Here is a 24,859-nt window from a genome sequence, read left to right as displayed (position 1 = left end):
TGCCCTCATTGGCTTTTTCTGCTCCATAGGTGCTGGCACAGCAGAGAGCTGAGCAGCAGCGACGAGAACTGGCACAAAATGCCAGCTCAGACACCCCGATGGACCCTGTGACGTTCATCCAGACTCTGCCCTCAGACCTGCGCCGTAGTGTCCTAGAGGACATGGAGGACAGTGTGTTAGCTGTGATGCCACCTGACATTGCAGCCGAGGCTCAAGCCCTGAGACGAGAGCAGGAAGCCCGGCAGCGACAGCTCATGCATGAGCGTCTGTTTGGGCACAGTAGCACCTCTGCTCTCTCTGCTATTCTCCGAAGCCCGGGTACAGAGGGAGGCAAGTGGGAGGGCTCTGGAAAGCCTTAGCCAGATGAGGCTGTATTTTCTTACCTTTGTATTACCTATATCCAGTTTACACCCCCTCCACAATCTCAGGTGTTGTTTTTTTTTTTCTCTTTCCTTCCAGCTTTTACCAGTCGCCTAAGTGGCAACCGTGGGGTCCAATATACTCGCCTTGCTGTGCAGAGGGGCGGCACCTTCCAGATGGGGGGTAGCAGCAGCCATAACAGGTACCTTTGTCTATTTTTACCTTACCATATCACCATTCAAGTCTACTAGTCCAGCTCCCTTGGTTTTACAGGTAGAGAAACTGATATCCTGAGTGGCAGGATGGATAGTCTCTCTAGGCCATTTCCTTGAATAAGTGAGAGAGCCAGATCTTTGGATTACCCATTCAGAAAACTACACCTTTTGGTTACTCATGCTATTGAAGACCACAATCACAAAAGCAGGCTGACAGCAGGAGTTGTTAAATACGGTTTTAACAAGAAGGAACACCGGTTGTCTCCCATGCAAATAGTAAAACAGCTAACCACTTGCCTTCAGTTTGTAACACCTAGGCTAGGGAAGTATAGAGGAGTTAGTTAGCCAGGCTAAAACAGAGTGGGCCCAACATGCCAAAATGTGAAGAGAGTGATCGGTTCCTATAAGGCTGGCACACACCCCTGGTAGTCTAGAGAAGGCAGAAACCAGCGTTGTCTCCTAGACTTAGGTATAGTCAGATTTTACCAATCTATGGATGATACAGACCTGGGCTGGAATCTCTGCCGTCTTCTCAGTTGTCGTGTGATGTAGGGCAAGTCACTTAACCTGTTTGAGCCTCTTGTTCATCATCTCAAAAATGGGTGGTTCTCGGCCAGGCATGGTGGCTCATGCCTGTAATAATCCCAGCATTTTGGGAGGCTGAGGCAGGTGGATCACTTAAGGCCAGGAGTTCAAGACGAACCTAGGCAACATCATGAAACCCCATCACTACTAAAAATACAAAAATTAGCCAGGTGTGGTGGTACGCACTTGTAATCCCAGCTACTTGGGAGGCTGAAGCATGACAATTGCTTGATCCCTGGGGGGGTGGAGGTTGCAGTGAGCCAAGATTGTGCCACTGCACTCCAGCCTGGGCAACAGAACAAGACTCCATCTCAAAAAAAAAAAAAAAGGTGGGGAGGGGTGATTCTCTAAGCTGTACAGCAGCCCTGAAAGGATATTCCATTCATTGTAAAGTGCCTGGTACATAGTAGACACCCAAGAGGGCAGCTGTTAATATGAAGAGCCCTTGGACTGGACACCCTCCTTTCTGAAGCCTCCTTGGAGATACCCAGCTCATTCTCCTCCCCCATTTTTATGCCTCATCCCAAAGATCTACCCACTGAAGTGTTACCCAAAACCCATGTTCTGTTTCCAGGCCTTCTGGCAGTAATGTAGATACTCTCCTCCGCCTCCGAGGACGGCTCCTTCTGGACCACGAAGCCCTTTCTTGTCTCCTGGTCCTACTTTTTGTGGATGAGCCAAAGCTCAATACTAGCCGTCTACACCGAGTACTGAGAAATCTTTGCTACCATGCCCAGACCCGCCACTGGGTCATCCGCAGTCTGCTCTCCATATTACAGCGCAGCAGTGAAAGTGAGCTATGCATTGAAACACCCAAACTCACTACAAGTGAGGAAAAGGGCAAAAAGTCGAGCAAGAGCTGTGGGTCCAGTAGCCATGAGAACCGTCCGCTGGACCTTCTACACAAGATGGAGTCGAAGAGCTCCAACCAGCTTTCCTGGCTCTCAGTATCCATGGATGCAGCCCTAGGCTGCAGAACTAATATATTCCAGATCCAGCGTTCAGGGGGACGTAAACATACCGAGAAGCATGCAAGTGGTGGCTCCACCGTCCACATCCACCCCCAGGCTGCTCCTGTTGTCTGCAGACACGTTTTGGACACACTCATTCAATTGGCCAAGGTGAGGGTTTTGAACCCAACTCCTGGGGATGGAAGAAGGGTGGCAGCAAGATCCTGGGTGGAAAAGTTGAACATTAAGCAGGCTAACTTGTCTTTTTGCTGTTATTTTCAGTGTTGAGCCTTGTATTGTTTCTGGAAGATTGTCCAATATATTTGTGGGGTTTTTCTTTACTCTTTACCGTTTTTATATATTGTCTTATTCATCAAAACAACTGGGCTATATGATTCCTGTTTTACAGATGAAGATGCTGGGATTCATCACATTTTATTCATTTTGTCATATGATTAGAAAGTGATGGAGCTGGACCTAGAATTTAGTGTTCTTTCAATAATAAGCATTGCTGCCATCTATCAAAGGCCTGCCTTGTGCCAGGCACTATGCAAAATACATCATGTCGTTTAATCTCCAACAACTTGGCAAGGAAGTGTAGTTATCCTCTCCATTTTATAAGTGCAGAGACTAAGGCTCAGGAAAAGTTTGCCCGTGAGTCTGTATTGCTACAAAGCCCTCGTTCATTTCTCTAGGCTGCTTTGCTGTCTGTTGGATAAAACTCTTAAATGACATCTCCCCCAATGTTTACCAAAGTTGTCGAAAGGAGAGTCTGGGATGTGTTTTCCCTGTCAGGAAAGCTCATCCTCTGTGAAGACATCCTAGACCAATCCTGTCCTCCTTTTCCTGGCAGGTATTTCCCAGCCACTTCACACAGCAGCGGACCAAAGAAACAAACTGTGAGAGTGATCGGGAAAGGGGCAGTAAGGCCTGCAGCCCATGCTCCTCACAGTCCTCCAGCAGTGGCATTTGCACAGACTTCTGGGACTTATTGGTAAAACTGGACAACATGAATGTCAGCCGGAAAGGCAAGAACTCCGTGAAGTCAGTGCCAGTGAGCGCTGGTGGCGAGGGGGAAACCTCTCCATACAGCCTTGAGGCCTCTCCACTGGGGCAGCTCATGAACATGTTGTCCCACCCAGTTATCCGCCGGAGCTCTCTCTTAACTGAGAAACTCCTCAGACTCCTTTCTCTCATCTCAATTGCTCTCCCAGAAAACAAGGTGTCGGAAGCACAGGCTAATTCTGGCAGTGGTGCTTCCTCTACCACTACTGCCACCTCAACCACATCTACCACCACCACCACTGCCACCTCCACCACGCCCACACCCCCTACTGCACCCACCCCTGTCACTTCTGCTCCAGCCCTGGTTGCTGCCACGGCTATTTCCACCATTGCCGTAGCTGCTTCGACCACAGTGACTACCCCCACGACTGCTACCACTACTGTTTCAAGTAAGTGTGGATGTAGGCTGGGAGCTGTGGGGTGTATACTGTGGCACCCACCCCACCCCCTCCCCAGTCCAGGTAGTGTTCCCTCAGTGATAGTAATCAGCTTGGTTTGGGTTTGTGAGAGCCGAAAGTATTCATTCTCACCCTCATCTGTCCCAGTTCTCTCGCTCACTCTCCCTCTCCCCTCCTCCCTCCCTGTCTGTCTGTCTCTGTCTCCCTCCCTCCCCCCTGCCTCTCACACACACACACTCCTTTGAAGGCCAGCAGGCATTCACTGAATGTGGCTTCCCTGGGCTAGGCACCAAAAGGAGGAGAGAGAGTCGCATCCTCAAGGACCTCCCAGCCTTCCCAGTTTTACTGAGGGAGCCAGTTCTCATGGGAAATAGTTCAAGGGCAGGCAGGATACAGCATGATTCACAGTAACCAGATCATCCCTGGAAATAAAGGGAATGAGCCCTGCCACAGTAAGAACTATCTGAAGAAGTAGGTTTTTTTTTTGTTTGTTTGTTTGTTTTGTTTTTTTTGTTTTGTTTTTTTTTTGTGTGTGTGTTTTGTTTTGTTTTGTTTTGTTTTTGTTTTTGTTTTTGTTTTTGTTACGGAGTTTCGCTCTTGTTGCCCAGGCTGGAATGCAATGGCGTGATCTCGTCTCACCGCAACCTCTGCCTCCTGGGTTCAGGCAATTCTCCTGCCTCAGCCTCCTGAGTAGCTGGGATTACAGGCACGCGCCACCATGCCCAGCTAATTTTTTGTATTTTTAGTAGAGACAGGGTTTCACCATGTTGACCAGGATGGTCTCAATCTCTTGACCTCGTGATCCACCCACCTCGGCCTCCCAAAGTGCTGGGATTACAGGCTTGAGCCACCGCGCCCGGCCAGAAGTAGGTTTTAAAGAATAGAGGGGGCTGTGATGGGCTGTGATGGGCTGTGATGGTAGGGCAATAGTTGGAAGAAATGCCTAGGGTTCTTTATCAGCTTAGAAGTTATAGTCATGAGTCCTGTTTGAGTTTATGATGAGATGTGATCGTGCCACTGCATTCTAGCCTGGGCGACAGAGCAAGACCCTGTCTCTAATAAAAAATATAAAGCCTTAGCATCCTATGTCACTTAGCTTTGCCTTTGGTGGGTGGGTTTTCCTTTTCAGTGCTTTCCCATTGTGAAGCCCTGGACAATTCAGCGATTCCTTGGTTTTGTCACTTAGTCCCTGGCTTGTGAGTGTCACAGAGGCTTACAGTGTTCTGTCTGTTTCCTCAAAGTTTCTGCTACTACTAAGGGCAGCAAATCTCCAGCGAAGGTGGGTGATGGGGGCAGCAGCAGTACAGACTTTAAGATGGTGTCCTCTGGCCTCACTGAAAACCAGCTGCAGCTCTCTGTAGAGGTGAGTCCAAGCTCTTCTGACGTACTAAAACTGGGGAGAAAGGATAAACAGGGTGGATAATGATTTCATTCTCAGGCTGGGATTCACTCCTGCCATTCTTTTTCTCAGGTGTTGACATCCCACTCTTGTTCTGAAGAAGGCCTAGAGGATGCAGCCAATGTGCTACTGCAGCTCTCCAGGGGGGACTCTGGGACCCGGGACACTGTTCTCAAGCTGCTGCTGAATGGAGCCCGCCATCTGGGTTATACCCTTTGTAAACAAATAGGTAATAGCAAGACTAAAGCATTCTCTCTTTCTGAAAGCTTCCACTTAGTGCTGCTTCTTTCTGGAATCCTTTTTTGAATTCCTAAGCTGAATCAGATTCCTCCATGTCCCTATAGCACAGTCTCCATGCTCCCTCTGTCATAACATAGATAACCCTGGGTTATCATCTGTTTTCCTCTGCTCAGTTGTTTGAGAGCAAGGCTGGACTTGTCTCCTCATCCCCCCTGCCTGGCACACAGTGGTACTTAATGAAGGGAAAAGAGAAGGTACGGGAGCAGCAATGCCTCCTTTCTTCTCCATGCTGGGCACCTGTAAGAGCCCCATGATGAGACTGCTGAGGCAGCTTCACCCGCCTAGTACCCTTTGCTTTTGTGTAATTTTGAGAGTGGAGAAATTCTGAGAACAGTTACAAATTGCCTAGATTCTGTTGTCTTCCTGTTTTACTGAGAAGAGAGCCAAAACCCAGGGTGATAAAGTGATTGGACTAAGGAGTAGAGCCAGGTTTTCTTTCAGCATAGAGTCTGTCTACCCTGTCCCACCCCCATCCCAATCATGGGTCTCCCTAGATCTTGGCTACATACTTACTTCTCTCTCTCCTTCACCCCCATGTGCCTAAGTCTGGGGTGATAGGAGTGTTGGTTGTTCTGTATAACTAAGGGTGTTCTTTGCTGCATGAAAATTACAAGGTTCTTCCAGAAAGAATTTGGCCTTTGACCTTTCTTGGCTGCTACCATCTATTCCACACCTATGGGCCAGGCAGTGTCTAGGCACTCTACAATATAATTACCTCTTAATTATCATAGCAACCTTGTGAAGTTAGGCAGTAATATTCCCAATATTATATGGGTAAGCAAATCGGGCAAGGGGTTAAGAAATTTGCCTGAAACTACCACAAAACCTCAAGTAATTTCAAGAGATGTATGGGATTTCAACCATGGTCTTTCTAGCTCCAGAGGAGATACTATTTCTCTTCTACATGAGACTCATTTCATGCAGATTCAGCAGATCCCTGTGGCCATAGGTAAATTGGTAGTCCCAGGTGAAGATCCATGGACACATATAATAAGCTGAACAGAGCATGATTCCAGCTTACTCTAGGTTCTCTGCAGCTGAGCAACAAAGAGTGGCCTGAGCAGGTGTCTTAGAGAGATGTGGCTTTCAGCCACTTTACTAGGGGAGTCTCTGAACACTTCCTGACTCCTCTGCCTGCTCAGGTACCCTGTTGGCTGAGCTGCGGGAATACAACCTCGAGCAGCAGCGGCGAGCCCAATGTGAAACCCTCTCTCCTGATGGCCTGCCTGAGGAGCAGCCACAGACCACCAAGCTGAAGGGCAAAATGCAGAGCAGGTGGGTGATAGCCACCCTTTCGCTGGGGGCTCGAATCTGGGATATTCTGGAAGATGGCTCTTGCTGGTTTCCTGGTCTTATTTCTCTGGGTGATTTTCCTATCTATTCTATACACACTTGACCCATTTTTTTCCACTTCTTCCTACTTGGAAGATTTCCTTCTGAGTTCCTTACCCCTCTGGTTGACACCAGGAAGCCTTGCTTGCTTTGGGTGTTTATACTTTGATGCTGTCAATATACGCAAGCCACCTCTACACTATCCAGGTTTGACATGGCTGAGAATGTGGTAATTGTGGCATCTCAGAAGCGACCCTTGGGTGGCCGGGAGCTCCAGCTGCCTTCTATGTCCATGTTGACATCCAAGACATCTACCCAGAAGTTCTTCTTGAGGGTACTACAGGTCATCATCCAGCTCCGGGACGACACGCGCCGGGCTAACAAGAAAGCCAAGCAGACAGGCAGGCTAGGTATGGAACTAGAGTGTCCAGTTGAGGGGAAGGGTTGGTGGCGGTAAAGCCAGAGTCCGTGGAGGTGCAGAGCCTAACGGCCTGTTTCCTTCCTGTTTGACCTTTCTAAGAGGAAAATGATTATCCTTTTTTCAGAATGTTGATGGCTGCATTCTACATCTCATCCAAGCTCTCTGCGTAGGAAATGCTTTAGGGGAATGGGAATTAAGGGGGAGTGGGAATTAAGGGGGAGTGGGAATCTGGCAAGGAAGTTGGGGGCCAACCTTTTGCTGAACAAGACTTAACTCACTAGGTGCATCTCCTTTCTGCTTCCTTGGTCATTTGTAACTAAGCCGTGGCTTGCCAAATCATTTTCCCTACCTCTTTCCTCCTGTCCCATAGAACCCTCTTGCGTAAAACAATCCGTCTGTCTAGCATCATACGCCCTCCTTTATCTATAATGGTAAATCTTAGCACCTGATGATGAATACTCTGAAGCTTCCTGAGCTAAAAGCTCAAAAGACCTCAGCAAGATGCCCTGTGGCGGCCCAGGAGATAGGAGAGAGAATTTTGGTCATTCCCACTTTCTGTATTTTATATCTTGCCTTCCTCTTTTTCTTTCTCCCAGGTTCCTCCGGTTTAGGCTCAGCTAGCAGCATCCAGGCAGCTGTTCGGCAGCTGGAGGCTGAGGCTGATGCCATTATACAAATGGTACGTGAGGGTCAAAGGGCGCGGAGACAGCAACAAGCAGCAACGGTTAGCATGATGCCTGTGGCCCCTCATTCATTTGTCTCTCCACTCATCCCCCCACCATGTCATCAGTGGGGTTTCATTGCCTTTACCTTGTATGCTTTTGCATTAAGTTCGCTGTATGAATGCTTCTGGACAAAAGGGTTACTTTCTGTTGGTGTTTTCCTATTTGTTGATTGGTTTGTTGATTTGGTTTGATTTAAAGCTTGGCCATCATACCCCACTCCCAGCTATCCAGTCAACAGTGGCGCTTTTGCAAACTGCCTGATGCTAAGTGTTGTCTGGGTTCTGAGGGGATATGGGATGAAGTTTTTTTTCAGTTTCATGGAACAATGCAGGTACATCAGAAACATCTCAGATACCCTATCCTTTAAAGTCCCCCAAGCTTGGTACATATCCCACATAGCCACTCTGTCTGTGGCTGCCCCCTCCACCCTACTCGCTGCCTTTATTCTCCATAATCCCTTGGCACCTAGGCACTCAGGCACTTTTAGGAGGAAACCTTCAGGTATTTAAGTAGCCAGCTCAGTGTTGGGGTCCCAGCACAGAGTGGCTCCAGTAAAAGCCTGGCATCACATGTATATGCTGTGGCATTCCCTCATTGTTTTCCTGTCCTTGCAACATGTAAGTTACCTTTCCAAGATCCAAGACAGGTATCCTAAGACCTGATATTTGCATATAATTACTATTATATAGTATGGTTTTATTGAATAGACAGAGAAAATCCTTGAACTTAGGGGCAGTGACTCCAAGAAGGTAGAAAGGGAAAATAAAGCTGTTTTTCTGGAGTATTTGTTCTGCCTAGTCTCTTTCCCATTACCTGAAAAGATGTTTGGTTTTTAAATAACCCATGAGAGATTGCTCTCATTCTATTATTTCCCCTTTTGTGTGCAAACAGAAACAGAGCAAACCTACCTTCCACCCATCTGAATTTTAGAGAGAGAGGGAGAGAGACACACACACACACACACACACAGAGAGAGAGAGAGAGAGAGAGAGAACTTGAAGTCTGTATACAGGAGGCTAGTTCTGACTGGTCGCAGGTCTGGAGTGTAGACTGTAGAAAATGTAGGCATTTCCTACATGTGGGGAAAAGCTTGCAAAACTTGGGGTGGAGAAAAGCAAAAGAGTTGGGAAAGGCATCCTTTTGTCCTGGATGGCTACAGTTTCCCCACCCAAGTATGGGAAACTTTTTTGCAAGCTCAGTGTATGAGAAGTAGAAGGGCCAACCTCTAGCCTGCCTCCAAGGAAAGCAGAGTTGCACCCTTATGTGATTTTTGTTTCCCTTTTATCCAGTCGGAGTCTAGCCAGTCAGATGCATCTGTCCGGAGGGAAGAATCACCCATGGATGTGGACCAGCCATCTCCCAGTGCTCAAGATACTCAATCCATTGGTCAGTACTACTTCCTGTTTCCAACCAAGCAAAAGGGAGAGCCAGTCTTCTGGAATGTCTGCTGAATCCCCTGCTCCTAGCATATATAAGCCCAGTGTTTTCCCATTTGTTCCAGTAAACACGGGTTTCTGTAAATGTTAACAGGTGTTTGAAAACCAAAACACACTACAGTACCTGTAATAAAGAAGCTGTGGTGGGCTGTTAGGCATTCAAACATCATGTTTTTGTCGGGGGAGGGGGGGATGCGGTTGTTGTTTAAGGCAGAATCTTGCTTTGTTGCCCAGGCTGGAGTGCAATGGCACGATCTTGGCTCACTGCAACCGCTGCCACCCAGATTTAAGCAGTTCTCCTGCCTCAGCCTCCTGAGTAGCTGGGATTACAGGCATGTGCCACCATGCCCAGCTAGTGTGGTTTTTTAGTTTGGTTTTGTTTTTGTTTTTGAGATGGAGTGTCACTCTGTCACCCAGGCTGGAGTACAGTCGCACAATCTCAGCTCACAGCAACCTCTGCCTCCCAGGTTCAAGTGATTCTACTGCTTCAGCCTCCCGAGTAGCTAGGATTACAGGCACATGCCACCATGCCCAGCTAATTTTTTGTATTTTAGTAGAGACACGGTTTCACTGTGTTCCCTAGGCTGGTCTCAAACTCCTGGCCCCAGGTAATCTACCTGCCTTGGCCTCCTGGAGTGCTAGAATTACAGGCATGGGCTACTGTGCCCAGCTCAGCATGTGCTTTAAATCTTTTGTTTTGTTTTGTTTTGCTTTATTTTGTTGTTGAGGCGGGATATTTCTGTGTCACCCAAGCTGGGATACAGTAACGCAGTCATAGCTCACTGCAACCTCAAACTCCTGGGCTCATGCCATCCTCCTGCCTCAGCTATCTAAGTAGCTGAGACTATAAGGTACAGGCCACCATGCCTGGCTAATTTTTTATCTTTGTAGAGATGAGGGAGTTCTCACTATGTTGCCCAGGTTGGTCTTAAACTCCTGGCCTCAAGCCATGCTCCCACTTCAATCTCCCATGTTTCATTTTCTTGCTTTGCTTTGCTTTGCTCTCTCTCTCGCGCGCGCGCGCTCTCTCTCTCTCTCTCCTCTCTCCTCTCTCCTCATCTCTCCTCTCTTCTTTCTCCTCTCCTCTCCCCTCTCCCCTCTACCCTCTCCCCTCTACACTCTACCCTCTACCCTCTCCCCTCTCTTCTCTTTCTCTCTCACAGAAGAGTCTCACTCTCTCACCCAGGCTGAAGTGCAATGGCACGATCTTGGCTCACTGCAGTCTCTGCCTCCCAGGTTCAAGCAATTCTCCTGCCTCAGCCTCCCAAGTAGCTGGTATTAAAGGCGCCTGCCACCATGTCCAGCTAATTTTTTTGTATTTTTAGTAGAAACAGGGTTTCACCATGTTGGCCAGGTTAGTTTCGAACTCCTGACCTCAGGTGATCCACCTGCCTTAGTCTCCCATGTTTTAAATCTTGGCTCCCCCATTTACTGGTTCTGGGAACTGAGGCAGACCTCTTTGTTAGGTTTTCTTGTTTAAAATAGGAATGTTAGCCAGGCGCGGTGGCTCACACCTGTAATCCCAGCACTTTGGGAGGCCAAGGTGGGTGGATTGCTTGAGGTCAGTAGTTCGAAAATCAGCCTGGCCAACATGGTGAAACCCCGTCTTTAAAAATAGATAGATAGATATAGATATAGATACAGATATAGATATAGATATCGATATAAAATTTAAAACAAGAAATAAAATAGGAATGTTCAGGTGTTAGGATTAACTGAGCATATGTATAGGGCTTAGAGAAGCACACATGAATGCCATTGTTAGCAGCATTTCTCAAAGTCAGTCAAACATAGAATACTTTTTGGCACCCTCTTAACACATTCCCATGGAATAGTATTCTTACAGGACAACCATTGTTGAAATGCTATATTAAGTCATTTACTTTTCATCAGGATTTGGGAAGATAGATGTTATTCTCCTGTTCTGTATTCACCTTTTTTGTTAAGCGCATATGATTTGCAAGTACCAGAGCCAGGATTCAAACCTAAGGCTATCAGAACCTTGAAGAATAGTCAGGATTTGGGTAAAGAATGGAAAGCAAAGGTCAGGAAAAAACCTAAGCAGAACAGGTGTATGGGGGTCAGGGATTGATGAGGAAACAGTCAGTTCCTCCCCACCCAGAAGATGGGGCTGGGTCTTGCTACTTAGCTACTGAGCAGAGTTTAGAATAAGCCTCCAGTGAGTATGAGGAAAAGTACCAGCCATGGGATTCCATCTATCACACCAGGGCTTCTCAGGGTTTTAAACGGCCCCAGGACAAGATGACTAATTTAGAAGGCATCAGTCAGCCAGGTGCAGTGGCTCACGCCTGTAATGCCAGCACTTTGGGAGGCCAAGGCAGGCAAATCACAAGGTTTAGAGTTCGAGACCAGCCTGAACAACATGGAGAAACTTGCTCTCTACTAAAGATACAAAAAAAATTAGCTGGTAGCCCGTGCCTGTAATCCCAGCTATTCAGGAGGCTGAGGCAGAAAAATCGCTTGAACTTGGGAGACGGAGGTTGCAGTGAGCCGAGATCCCACTGTATTCCAGCCTGGGTGTCAGAGCAAGACTCTGACTCAAAAAAAAAAAAAAGAGTTGTTAGATCTAGTTTAATATCCTGATGCTGTCCTTGGAAACAAAAATGAGGGAAAGACAGCCTACTTTCCAAGGCCAGCTGTCAGAATTCAGTGAGGATAGTGTCCTAAAATGACCTGTGTAAACTGGGAGGCAACTCCACAGCTCCACTGTTGTCACATTACCCTGAGGTAATCCATAGATTCTCTGGAAACTAGTGAGGCAGTGACTAGACTAGCACTGTCCAGATGGGTAGCACGTATGGCTTTTGAGCGCTTGAAATGTGACTAGTGCAACTGAGGAACCATATTCGTCATTTTACTAATTCTATTCAATGTAAATGTCATCCAGTACAGTCCTAGACCTTGCTTTCAGATATTGCTCAGTGAGTACCACTCAGTGGCCAATGGTCCCCTCTATTTGCTCTGTATATTATTTGGTGCATTCAGTCTAGAAAAAACTAAATAGAAGGGAAGTTTTGAGGACCTTCTGACTTTGTTCTGTGTGCCCTCCAGCCTCCGATGGAACACCACAGGGAGAGAAGGAAAAGGAAGAAAGACCACCTGAGTTACCCCTGCTCAGTGAGCAGCTGAGCCTGGACGAGCTGTGGGACATGCTGGGGGAGTGTCTAAAGGAACTAGAGGAATCCCATGACCAGCATGCGGTGCTAGGTGAGTTGTGGCCTAAAGGCCCAGGTCCCAACCCACTGGTCTGCTCTGGGGCCCTTCCTGCCAGCTTGTTTTTCTTCCTTCCAGGTTACTCCTCTTGCTCAGTATCTCTGTAATGAGAATTCAAAAGAGAAGTGTGTTTTCTCTGACCTCAATATCATAAAAAAAAGATTGACCTTCTCTTAAGATAGCTTGTATCTTTTACTTTGTAGACAAGGGGAATCTATAACTGGTTGCCTATCCTATTTTTCTTTGGCTTTAAGGAAGTTCCTCTGTGACTTGATTCTACCATCATATTTCCCTGCAAGTTCTCATTGTTTCTTTTTTTTTGAGACAGTTTTGCTCTTACTGCCCAGACTGCAGTGCAATGGCACGATCTCAGCTCACTACAACTTCCACTTCTCAAGTTAAAGCAATTTTCCTGCCTCAGCCTCCCAAGTAGCTGGGATTACAGGCATGTGCCACCACGCCCAGCTACTTTTGTATTTTTAGTAGAGACGAGGTTTCACCATGTTTTTCAGGCTGCTCTCGAACTCCTGACCTCGGGTGATCCACCTGCCTCGGCCTCCCAAAGTGCTGGGATTACAGGCATGAGCCACCGTGCCTGGCCTTTTTTTTTCTTTTTTCTTTTTTTAAATCAGAAATTAGGTCTCACTTACATGACCCAGGCTGACCTTAAACTCCTGGGCTCAAGTAGTCCTCCCACCAGCCTCCTAAAGTGCTGGGATCATAGGCATGAGTCACCACACCTAGCCTAGTTTTCATTATTTTTTCTTCCATATTTATAATTTGTTCATGAAGGCAAAGAGATTTACATGTTGAAGTTTGCAAAGTAAAATGTTACTTCCCCATCATTCCTACCTCTAGTGCTACAGCCTGCTGTCGAGGCCTTCTTTCTGGTCCATGCCACAGAGCGGGAGAGCAAGCCGCCTGTCCGAGACACCCGAGAGAGCCAGCTGGCACACATCAAGGACGAGCCTCCTCCACTCTCCCCTGCCCCCTTAACCCCAGCCACGCCTTCCTCCCTTGACCCATTCTTCTCCCGGGAGCCCTCATCTATGCATATCTCCTCAAGCCTGCCCCCTGACACACAGAAGTTCCTTCGCTTTGCAGGTACAGGGAACTTTTAGGCTGCCAGTTGTAGAAGGCTTCATTTTAAACAGGATTATTTCATACAGTTAATCCTTAGCTGATTCCAGAGAGAGAGAGAGTGCGTGCGTGAGTGTGTGTGTGTGTGTGTGTGTGTGTGTGTGTGTACGTGTACACACATCTATGCACGTAAACCCTACATGGTTTCCCATGGCCTCAGGATAAATGCTCAGATTTAGAGTAGAAATGCTCAGATTCACGTTCACACCTCAAGGGTGGGCCCTTTGCTTTGACTAGTCCTTTTAGAGCCCTGAAATAAGGAATAGGAAGGAAAAGGAAGAGAGTTATCAGCTGGTTGGCTGTCTTGCAGCTTCTGGGGCTCTTAATGTGCTTAATTCCTGCTGTCACTTCTTCCCTCAGAGACTCACCGCACTGTGTTAAACCAGATCTTACGGCAGTCCACGACCCACCTTGCTGATGGGCCTTTTGCTGTCCTGGTAGACTATATTCGTGTCCTCGACTTCGATGTCAAGCGCAAGTATGTGTCCTGGATATTGGGGTGTTTGGGGGGCGGTGAGAACTCCTCAGATGATATCTCCCCTCCAAAGTTATTCTTGAGACCAGAAGTTTCCTTTAGTGGCAACACTTGGAATGGTGGTGGTGGGGAGGGAAGAGACAGCTGTACCATTGATGGCCATCATAACTAAATACTCCTTGGGATTCACCCCATCTGCATTTTTCATCAGCACAACAGTCACACAATTTTTGAACCACATGATTTCTAAAGTGCCATTCCATCCTTCGGGGGTAGTACAGGAGGCACAGGTGGCCATAATACACACACAGCAGAGTTCCAGGGGCATCCACAGCACTCCTGGAGTCATCCCTGTGCCTCTCCTCTTCCTTGTGCGTGTATACATGCTTACCTGCTTGTGGCAGAAATCACATGCCGCAGTCTTTGTGGGCCCTTATTCAGTGGAGGTAAGAAAAATGTAGAGTTGGTAATAAGTGATCTACCTCTCCCAACTACTGGGCATTTCCCAAGCAGGTGGGGAGCAGAGATCAAAGTGTTTGGAGAATAGAAGGAGTGTCATTGTGGGTCTTCTTCCTAATCAGACAAACAAATTTGTTCTGGGACCCTTAATCCTGTCTTCCTTCCTTTTCTACCTCCCAGATATTTCCGCCAAGAGCTGGAGCGTTTAGACGAGGGGCTCCGGAAAGAAGACATGGCTGTGCATGTCCGTCGTGACCATGTGTTTGAAGACTCATATCGTGAGCTGCATCGCAAATCCCCTGAAGAAATGAAGAATCGATTGTAAGGGCCCTGGAACGGAGAAAAGATAGGGGGTGGGAGGTGGGGCCTTCTGCACAGTAGTGATGACTTGCTCTGGCCTCAAATTTAGGGAGGTGCCACCCTCTGTAATAGAAATTCCCCATGGGAATCTGGCTTTAATCTTACTGAGCTGACTCCTATCTTCTGGGCCTGCCCTGCTGGCTCACCATCTGTGTAATCACAGGAAGTCAAGGAGTCTCCCTGGACAGACTGTGTGCCATGTTCTTCCACCACCAAATACCTTTAGAGAATAGGGACTCTGGGCTTATCCCTCTCTAATACCACTTTTCTCCTCTCCCCACTTCACATAAGCAAGGCCTCATTTAGTCCTCTGGTACCTTTCCTATTAGTGTTTTCTGGAATATCTGTGAGCCTTGACTAATATTTTGGGACACCTCTGTCAGTGGTGCTTTTGTTTGGTCCCAGATCTCCACTCCACTTCTGGGCTGTCCACCTTTTCATCTGACACTGCTTTACAGTCACTCACTCACACAAATAACTGGGTTTGTCCTAGGTTTTCTGCACAGCTCTTTTCTGCTTCTGCTTTCTTATGCAGGTATATAGTGTTTGAAGGAGAAGAAGGGCAGGATGCTGGTGGGCTCCTGCGGGAGTGGTATATGATCATCTCTCGAGAGATGTTTAACCCTATGTATGCCTTGTTCCGTACCTCACCTGGTGATCGAGTCACCTACACCATCAATCCATCTTCCCACTGCAACCCCAACCACCTCAGCTACTTCAAGTTTGTCGGACGCATTGTGGCCAAAGCTGTATATGACAACCGTCTCCTGGAGTGCTATTTTACTCGATCCTTTTACAAACACATCTTGGGCAAGTCAGTCAGGTGAGGATAAGGCATCGTCCTGGGACTGTCCTCAGTCCTGGGGGTCTGGTCTTTTTGTGTCCCATCGCTGTGCTGCCCTTCCCCCCACCTGCAAACCATGACCCTGTATAATTGTGTTTTTCTAGATACACAGATATGGAGAGTGAAGATTACCACTTCTACCAAGGGCTGGTTTATCTGCTGGAAAATGATGTCTCCACGCTAGGCTATGACCTCACCTTCAGCACTGAGGTAGGTTCAGGAAATCCTAACCACAGCACATTCCAACCAGTCCAGAAGATCCATTCTAGGTTCAGCTTAGAACTAGCACTGCATGACCTTCTCATAGTTCTAAGGAAGCATCTTGACTTCTGAAAGCTGCAGCAGGTATTTGTAACATAACAAACAGTAAAACCAGAATTTGTAAGGCAATCCAGGCCATTTCCAAGTTCCACCTTCATTTTTTAAAAAATCCTCCAATACATAATTTTTCATTCCAAAAGGTAGGTCTTTGTAGAAAAATTGTACAAATGTAAGTGGGGGGAAAATGAAGGTAATTAAGGTTACTCTTCTCCCAAATTGTTTTCCTTAAAGATTACATTCAGTTACGTATGTTAGCCATTCCCTTTTCCCTTTTACCACTGACGGTTGACTTACTCCCATCTGCCTTCTTTGTGGGTCTCAGGGCCAAAGAGTAATTTCCCTCTTTTCTACCCAAAGCCTTTCCCTGTCAGGGGAGTTGCGAGCTATGAGTAGTGAGAAGAGTCACTTTTTTGTGGACTTGCCTCATCTCTCGGCCCAGGACATGGCAAGGGGTTTAGGATGTGTTCCCAGGTATCTAATCCCATCCTAGACAAAGTCTATTATGTATGATGGGTGTTTTGATTGTTCTAGGTTCAAGAGTTTGGAGTTTGTGAAGTTCGTGACCTCAAACCCAACGGGGCAAACATCTTGGTCACAGAGGAGAATAAGAAGGAGTATGTACACCTGGTATGCCAGATGAGAATGACAGGTAGGGGAAATGTTCCTTAGACCTCTAGTTGCCCAATATGAGAAGAGGTCAGACTTCATTTATTTCAAAGGCATGTTTTGTTTTCCTCCACTATGACAGAGCCACAAATGCCTTGCACAAAAGGGAAAACACTTGATCAAAAATACTTGATTTTGGCCAGGCGTGGTGGTTCAAGCCTGTAATCCCAGCACTTTGGCAGGCCGAGGTGGGCGGATCAGTTGAGTTCAGGAGTTTCAGACCAGCATGGCCAACATGGTGAAACCCTGTCTCTACTAAAATACAAAAATTAGCTGGGTGTGGTGGCACACACCTGTAGTCCCAGCTACTCAGGAGGCTGAGACAGGAGAATCGCTTGAACCCAGAGGTGGAGGTTGCAGTGAGCTGAGATGCCACTACACTCCAGCCTGGGCGACAGAGTGAGAGTCTGTCTTTTAAAAAATAATAAAAATTAAAAAAAAAAAACTTCACTGGGCACTGTGGCTCACATTTATAATCCTAGCACTTTGGGAGGCCAAGGCAGGAGGGTGGTTTGAGCCCAGGGGTTTAGGGGTTTGAGACTAGCCTGGGCAGCATAGCAAGACCCTGTCTTTACAAAAACATTTTTAAATTAACCAGGCGTGGTGGTGCATGCCTGTAGTCCCAGCTCACAGTGGTAGGTGATGTTAAAAGGAGCCAGATGGGGGATCTCTGACCTCTTAACAGTTGTATGAGTTTAAAAGGCATGTGGCTTTTTGGTTATTTCACCAGGAGCCATCCGCAAGCAGCTGGCAGCTTTCTTAGAAGGCTTCTATGAGATCATTCCAAAGCGCCTCATTTCCATCTTCACTGAGCAGGAGTTAGAGCTGCTCATATCAGGATTGCCCACCATTGACATCGATGATCTGAAATCCAACACTGAATACCACAAATACCAGTCCAACTCTATTCAGGTGAGCTGCTGCTGGCATCCCTCCTCATGTGGTCCTTTTACCAATGCTAGTTTGTGTGATACCAAATAAACCAGTAGTACTCTTAGAGGAAGGTGCTTGTAAAAGACGGTCTACTTATATCTAACTCTTCATTTTCCTGGAGTGTATCAGACTTCTCTTGCCCATCTTATGAATGTGAAAGGAACTGTAGCTCATCCCACAAAAGGGACTCAGATACCAAGTCCAGTCCTGTTTCCCAGATTCCATCCCCCTACCCTGCTTCTAGGAGCTTCTACCTAACACTGGCTTCATGGGTCCCTTCCTACAGATCCAGTGGTTCTGGAGAGCATTGCGTTCTTTCGACCAAGCTGACCGTGCCAAGTTCCTCCAGTTTGTCACGGGTACTTCCAAGGTACCCCTGCAAGGCTTTGCTGCCCTCGAAGGCATGAATGGCATTCAGAAGTTTCAGATCCATCGAGATGACAGGTCCACAGATCGCCTGCCTTCAGCTCACACATGGTAAAAGGAAGGGTTTGTTTCTCCTTTTCCGTGCTTAGATTGAGCTTGCATACTTGATGTTTTTAGGACCCTACCCAAGACTGGGAACGCAAATGTGGCTGAGTCCTGGACCTTGGGTAACTCACAATTTGGTGTTTCTATGGAGATGATGTCTGAGATGAGAAGTGCTAGACAGAGCGGGGGCTAGACAGACACTGGCAGGTGAACAGCACCGCAAGAGAGCATGGTGTATGCCAGGGCCCACCGCGACTGGAGAGCAAGGAGGAGTTGCAGGGAGCAGAAGTCTAAAGAGCTCAGCAGAGGTCCAATTACCAGTGATCCTGAAAACCTCCTTCAAGCTTGCACTTTAGCCTGTGGGCGAGTGAGGCCAGGGTGTTGAAGGAAGAGTGACAGGCTCAGATTTTTGGTTTTGGTGCATGATGGCCAGTTTGGGAGCCAGATAAAGGAGGGCAGATTGGGCTTGAGACAAGATTGGCAGGAAGTTGGCTTCTTCAGGGAGGTGAGGGGAGGGGCCAGTGGGCACCATAGAAACACAGGGATTTGGTTCTCTGTCATCCCTCACCACAAACTGATCTTTCTTTCCCTAGTTTTAATCAACTGGATCTGCCTGCCTATGAGAGCTTTGAGAAGCTCCGCCACATGCTACTATTGGCCATCCAGGAGTGCTCGGAAGGCTTTGGGCTGGCCTAATAAGGTCCTGCCCACCTCTGTGGGGTTTTTCTACCATTGTTGGACCTGGGGAGGGGGGAGTTTAAAAAAAGAACCAGAAAGAAATTGTCGAAAACCAATAAATGAAATCCACCAACTCACCATGTGTGTGTCCCAGCTGCCCCATCTTCCCCAGCGCATACCTGTTCCTCTTCTCATTCTCTCCCCACCGCCTGTTTCCTCACCACCTCTCCCCTTTCCATGCCGTCCATGATCCCCACTCCATTTGTTAAAAAGGCAGTAGCCTTTGCAGGGACCTGTCTGTCCCAACTGTTTGAACAGTGTGCTCCTCAGATTCTGTGTTCAGAAGGATTTGCTGCATTGAGACTTGAAACCTTTGGATAGGGGAAAAAATTATATATATATATATTTTTTTGTTCTGTTTGCATTTCTTAATTTGTGCTTGGAATGTGTTGATGTGCACAGCTAATGATTCAATGCGAGACAAGATTGGCGTCTGTGTTGTGGAGGTTTCAAATAAAGAGCACTCTTCATAACTCACTTTTCACAATGGAGTTTTTTTCAAACTTTAAAAAAAAAAAATCTCTTAAGCACATATTAGGCATCTGGAGAAAAGATCCAAATGGTTTCTCCAGGAAGCCATCCCTGCCGGACCCACTTGCCCACCTGCCTCCACCACTGGTGCACCTTCCTCCTTCAGAGTCAGTTTCTGCAGTCAGGAGAGATTGGCAGTCACCAGGAATTGGGGGTGGGGGGTATCTTTTTTAGAACGGGAGCTGCACTTGGGGACGGTGATGGTGTTAAAGGCTGCACACAGGACAAAGCATCACCTTGCCCAAGGGGAACAGACTGCAGCAGGTTGTACAGAACATTTAGAGAGCTCGCTTGACCCAACCGAAGGTTTTACTTGGTGAGCCTTTCTAGTAGTCTTAAGACTGGGGCTCAGTTTTAGGTTTTTATTTCGTTAATGTTTGTTTATTTCTAACATTTTAATAAGCAAGTAATTTGACTAGCCCACCAGGAGACCAGACTTTGTCAATTTTTGTTGTCACTCCCTCTCTCGTCATCTGTCTGCCAGTCTGTTCACAGATCACCTTGTAGTCGCTTGTGGTTTTTACTCCATCCAGTGCTTAAAGCTGATCTAAGGACTTCAATGATTTCAGCCTTCAAAGAAAAAAATAATTTAATAAAAGTTTAGTTAGAAAAAATAACCCCAAGTGGTGCTTGCTTTGTGTGATTTTTCTCATTCCCTGAAGCGCTACCTCTGAACCAGATTTCCCGTTGACCTTGTCCCAAAGTGTGGGTCTAGGAAAGCAAGGGTGTCTTCAACCTGATCCCCTGGTCCTGGAGCCAAGGCTGCTAGCCATTTTCCCCTTTACAGCATTCCCACTTTTCTGTGCCTGTCCCTGCTTTAGCGACTGAGAAAGCAGAAGAATCTCCCCATCCCTGTCACTGAGCTGCTAGTAGGAGGGTGAAGTCGATGATTAGTTCCATGACAGATGAAGAAAGGGGTCACCATGCACAGAGCTGAAGTGCCTGACCTAGCCTGGAGAGTCAGGGAAAGCTTTCCATCGTCAGTGCACTTGGATTGGAGCCTAAAGCTGTGTAGGAGTTGAGGTTATGGAGGAAGGAGTCATAGAATTCCAGGCAGCCGGAGTTTCGTTGCTGAGAGTCCAGCGGGATACAAGATAGACCAGGTGGTTCACACCTGTGGCCTCAGCACTTTGGGAGGCTGAGGTGGGTGGATCATCTTGAGGTCAGGAGTTTGGGACCAGCCTGGCCAAAATGGCAAATCTCTGTCTCTACTGAAAATACAAAAATTAGCCAGGCATGATGGCAGGATCCTGCAGTCCCAGTTACAGGTGGTGGCTCACTCCTGTAATGTCGGCGCTTTGGGAGGATGAGGCAGGAGAATCATTTGAAGCCAGTGAGCCGAAATTGTGTCATTGTACTCCAGCCTGGGTGACAGAGTGAGACTCAGTCTCAAAAAAAAGTGGAAGAAATAAGCAGAAAGAGTAGAATCTGTCAGTAAGCAGTAAGATTGACTGGTTCTTTGAAAATAAAGTTTTGGCAGGTAATTTAAATTTGAAAGTAAAGGGGGTTCCTGGGTTGGAGGTTGTGGGGGTTGGATGTGGAAGCTGGGAGTACAGATGGAATAATCCTGGGGGAAATGGAAGCAAATCTCATTCAGTGGCATGCCTACAAAAATAGAACATGATCAAGTATGATTTGCCTCTGGGTTATGTGTAGTGTGATATTCATCACCTCATTGTCAAATGAGAAACTTTTGTCCTTAGATGGCAATGCATTTGTTCACATTCAATAACCATTCCTGGCAACATTTAAAGGTATAAGATCCTACCTTAATATGGTAGTTTCAGACCAACAGCCAACATCACACTTGAAAGATAAGGTGGTCAATTATCACCATTAGTGCTGTTCTGCAGTTTTCTATTTCAGTAAAACAGGAAACAAAAGGTGTAGCTGTTGAAGAGAAACGATTTGCTAGCAAAGAATCAAGTTACTGGAGGGGCGCTCATGCTTGTAATCCCAAGGCTTTCAGAGGCCAAGGTGGGAGGATTGCTTGAGCTCAGGAATTCAAGACCAGTCTGGGCAGTCTTGTTAAATAAAAATCATAGGAGGCCATTGGTTTGAACTAAGCTCCTGCCCTAGGCCCCAACAGACCAAACAAAATCAAAATGGAGTCACCCGTACTAAAGTTCCACTTCACCAACCCTAAACTAAGTTATTAGCTGACCTTCCAACAAATCAGAAGAGAAAGATAACATCCAGTTTCCCTAACAGGTCAGTTTAAGTCTTCAATCGACCTGATGATAAAGCTCCTTCTGCTTTAATCCTTACACAAAAAAGCATACAGTTGACCTGATGTTAACTACAATTGACCCTTGAACAACATGGGGGATACGGGCACTGACCATACATCTGTGCCATTGAAAATCTGTATATCACTTTGGACTCCCCAAAAACTCAAATACTAGCCAGGCACAGTTGGCTCAAACCTGTCATCCCAACACTTTGAGAGGCCAAAGTGGGAGAATCACTTGAGCCCAGGAGTTCAAGACCAGCCTGGGTAATACAGTGAGACCATGTCTTTACAAAAAATACAATTCAAAACAAAGCAAAACAAAACAAAAAAAGTCCAGGTTCAGTGGCTCACGCCTGTAATCCCAGTACTTTGGGAGGCTGAGGTGGGCAAATTGCTTGATTCCAGGAGTTTGAGACAAGCCTGGGCAACATGGTGAAACCCCGTCTCTACAAAAAAATTAGCTGGGTGTGGTGGTACATGCCTGTAGTCCCAGCTACTCAAGACGCCAAGGTGGGAGGATTGCTTGTGCTGAGAGTGAGCCGAAATCATGCCACTGCACTCCAGCCTGGGTAACAGAGTGAAACACCATTTCAATTAAAAAAAAAAAAAAAAAAATAGCCTAATGTTGACCAGAAGCCTTACTAGTAACATAAATGGTCTGTATTAGTCTGCTTCCACGCTGCTATAAAGAACTCCCTGAGACTGGGTAATTTCTAAAGGAAAGCGTTTTAATTGACACAGTTCTGCATGGCTGGGGAGGCCACAGGAAACTTAAATCATGGCAGAAGAAAGGAGAAGCAAAGCATCTTCTTCACAAGATGGCAGGAGAGAGCACAGGGGAAACTGCCACTTTTAAGCCACTGGACCTCATGAGAACTTCCTCACTATCATGATAACAGCATGGAGGAACCACCCCCATCATCCAGTCACCGCCCACCAGGTCCCTCCCTTGACACATGGGATTACAAATCAAGATGAGATTTCAGTGGGGACATGGGGCGAAACCATATTATTCCACCCCTGACCCCTCTAAATCTCATGTCCTTTTCACATTTCAAAACAAATTATGCCTTCCCAATAGTCCCCCAAATTCTTAACTAATTTCAGCATTAAAACAAAACTCCGAGTCCAAAGTCTCATCTGAGGCTGGGCATGGTGGCTCACGTAATCCCAGCACTTTGGGAGGCCGAGGCAGGTGGATCACCTGAGGTCGGGAATTTGAGAACAGCCTGACCAACATGGAGAAACCCCGTCTCTACTAAAAATACAAAAAAATAGCCAGGGCGGTAGTTCAAGATGGCGGCGCCCAATGGCACTATGAGCGATTCGGAAAGCAGTAGCCCCAAAAGCGATGCGGAGGAGCTGGCGCGGTGCCGCGAGGCAGCAATGCCGGCCTGGGGCTTGGAGGAACGGCCGCACGGGGCAGTGAAGCCAAGAGCCGTTCATCAGTGACTCCTATTGACTCCATCTTGCAAGTGCGTCTCTCTGGAGTCCACACCTCTCACCAGCTCAATTATTGCAGCAGACTCCGTGTTCCTGCCTTTACCCCAACAGTCTCGTGCGGCACAGCAGCCAAAGATGTATTGTGAAAACCCAGGTGTTACAAATAACCAGTTGTCAACCTCCCAACCGAGCCTCAGGCCTAAGGTGGATGAGCATGAACAAGATGGCAACGAGCTTCAGACCACCCCCGAATTCTGAGCCCACGTAGCCAAGAAGCTGGGAGCCCTGCTGGACAGCTTCATTACCATCTCAGAAGTAGCAAAGGAGCCAACAAAAGCTCAGGTACAGAAAGTCGCTTCAGAGGATGATGGTTTCCGCCTTTTCTTTACTTCTGTCCCTGGAGGCCATGAGAAGGAAGAGTCGCCCCAACCCCGCCGAAAGCACCCGCCCTCCAGCTCCAGCAGTGAGGACAGCGACGAGGAGTGGCGGCGGTGCCGGGAGGCAGCTGTGTCGGCGTCGGACATCCTGCAGGAGTCAGCCATCCACAGCGCTGGCACGGTGGAGAAGGAGGCAAAGGAGAAAAGGAAGTCGAAAAAGAAAGCCAAGAAGGTGGCGGTAGTCGCCACCGCCGCCCCCAGCACGGCCACAGTCCAGGAGCAGAAGTCAGGGGAGCTCACCAGGGACCAGGTGTCACTTGGAACCAAAAAGAAGAAAAAGGCAAAGAAGGCCAGTGAGGCCTCTTCATTCCCACCAGCAAAGAGTGCCACAGCGGTGCCTGCAAACTGAACCAAGCTGTGGGCACAGGGCTCAGCTCCAACGACTGGGTGCCCGGGGACAAGGCATTTCCAAGCCCGACCTCCCTCTCCAAGTTCAAGGACTGGGCTGCCAAGTCTAGACTGCCCATAAGACCCTGATGGTGATGAGGGCTTGCCCAAGAGTCGGGCCAAAAAAGTGGCTGTGGGTGAGAAGCCCAACACGGCCTGCCTGTCTGTGCTCCCATGGGGGGCTGGGGACCTGTGGTTCCAGAACATTGCATGGCCTCAGGAAAAGGAGCCTTCCAGTTATTTGAGACTAGTGGCCAAGTGGTGAAACCTCTATCTCCCTAGAACTGTCTGAGGTGGGCAGGGGAAGGGAGACCTCCTTCCCCACCATCTCCTTAGCCTGAGGTGAGAAACCATTTTTAGAAAATGAGAGAAGAGATCCCAAGATGCCAAGGCCCAGAGAAACTTCTGTTGTTCTCCCCTTAGTCCACATAGACTTCACAGAAGTGTCTGAGAACGGAAAGATTTTTTTCACCCCTGGCTTTCTAGAATTTCCTTTGTCTGCATTTGTGAATATGCCACACATGGTGGTGTCTCTGAGCTGACCAGATTATGGAAACTCAATTGTCAGGAGACCCAAACAAAACTGAGAGTGAGCTGGGTATTGCCTCTGTCAGTGCTGAACCTTAAGACGCTTTGAATTAACATCCTCCTCCTCTCTCCACCCCACCCAAGAGTTCAGGAAGTGTCACAGCACTCGTGGACTAGGTTTCCTGTGACAGAGGCATTCTGCAAGAGGTAGAAGCTCACTGCCAAGCGCAGTGGCTCCCGCCTGAATGTCCAGCACTTTGGGAGGCCAAGGAGGGTGGATCAGTTGAGGCCAGGAGTTTGAGACCAGTCTGGCCAACATGGCGAGATCCTGTCTCTACTAAAAATACAAAAATTAGCTGGGCGTGGTGGCACACGCCTGTAATCCCAGCTACTCGGGCAGGCAGGAGAATCATTTGAACCCAGGAGGTGGAGGTTGCAGTGAGCCGAGATTGCACCACTGCACTCCAGTCTAG

At 47.6% G+C, this 24,859-nt stretch overlaps 1 protein-coding gene and 1 pseudogene across 19 annotated transcripts in view; both read left to right on the top strand.

Annotated features, from left to right (window-relative positions):
- Positions 1-19,975, top strand: part of HUWE1 (HECT, UBA and WWE domain containing E3 ubiquitin protein ligase 1) — a 157,352-nt gene extending 137,377 nt beyond the window's left edge. For 17 of the 19 annotated variants that reach the window (XM_032267005.1, XM_032266995.1, XM_032267004.1 and 14 more), the window contains 20 exons: positions 30-318; positions 460-562; positions 1,735-2,281; positions 2,964-3,564; positions 4,815-4,936; positions 5,045-5,201; positions 6,415-6,547; positions 6,812-7,014; positions 7,622-7,749; positions 9,040-9,136; positions 12,259-12,414; positions 13,279-13,524; positions 13,921-14,038; positions 14,675-14,815; positions 15,390-15,677; positions 15,803-15,908; positions 16,551-16,668; positions 17,416-17,597; positions 17,905-18,095; positions 18,683-19,304. In XM_032267005.1, the coding sequence (XP_032122896.1) occupies positions 30-318; positions 460-562; positions 1,735-2,281; positions 2,964-3,564; positions 4,815-4,936; positions 5,045-5,201; positions 6,415-6,547; positions 6,812-7,014; positions 7,622-7,749; positions 9,040-9,136; positions 12,259-12,414; positions 13,279-13,524; positions 13,921-14,038; positions 14,675-14,815; positions 15,390-15,677; positions 15,803-15,908; positions 16,551-16,668; positions 17,416-17,597; positions 17,905-18,095; positions 18,683-18,785 (4,029 nt within the window). In that variant the 3' untranslated portion in view covers positions 18,786-19,304. Of the gene's footprint in view, positions 1-29; positions 319-459; positions 563-1,734; positions 2,282-2,963; positions 3,565-4,814; positions 4,937-5,044; positions 5,202-6,414; positions 6,548-6,811; positions 7,015-7,621; positions 7,750-9,039; positions 9,137-12,258; positions 12,415-13,278; positions 13,525-13,920; positions 14,039-14,674; positions 14,816-15,389; positions 15,678-15,802; positions 15,909-16,550; positions 16,669-17,415; positions 17,598-17,904; positions 18,096-18,682 lie in introns of all 19 variants that reach the window. The other 2 variants (XM_032267008.1, XM_032266992.1) reach the window with 2 other exon arrangements.
- A 2,881-nt stretch (positions 19,976-22,856) lies between these two features.
- On the top strand, positions 22,857-24,524 carry LOC116542205 (annotated as a pseudogene).
- The last annotated feature ends 335 nt before the right edge of the window (positions 24,525-24,859 follow it).

The sequence above is a fragment of the Sapajus apella genome, unplaced genomic scaffold (assembly GCF_009761245.1).
Source record: "Sapajus apella isolate SASKATOON/1434 unplaced genomic scaffold, GSC_monkey_1.0 scaffold164, whole genome shotgun sequence".
NCBI classification, from domain to species: Eukaryota; Metazoa; Chordata; class Mammalia; order Primates; family Cebidae; genus Sapajus; species Sapajus apella.
Note: the sequence above shows the minus strand (reverse complement) of the source record. Positions and strands in the feature narration are given on the sequence as shown.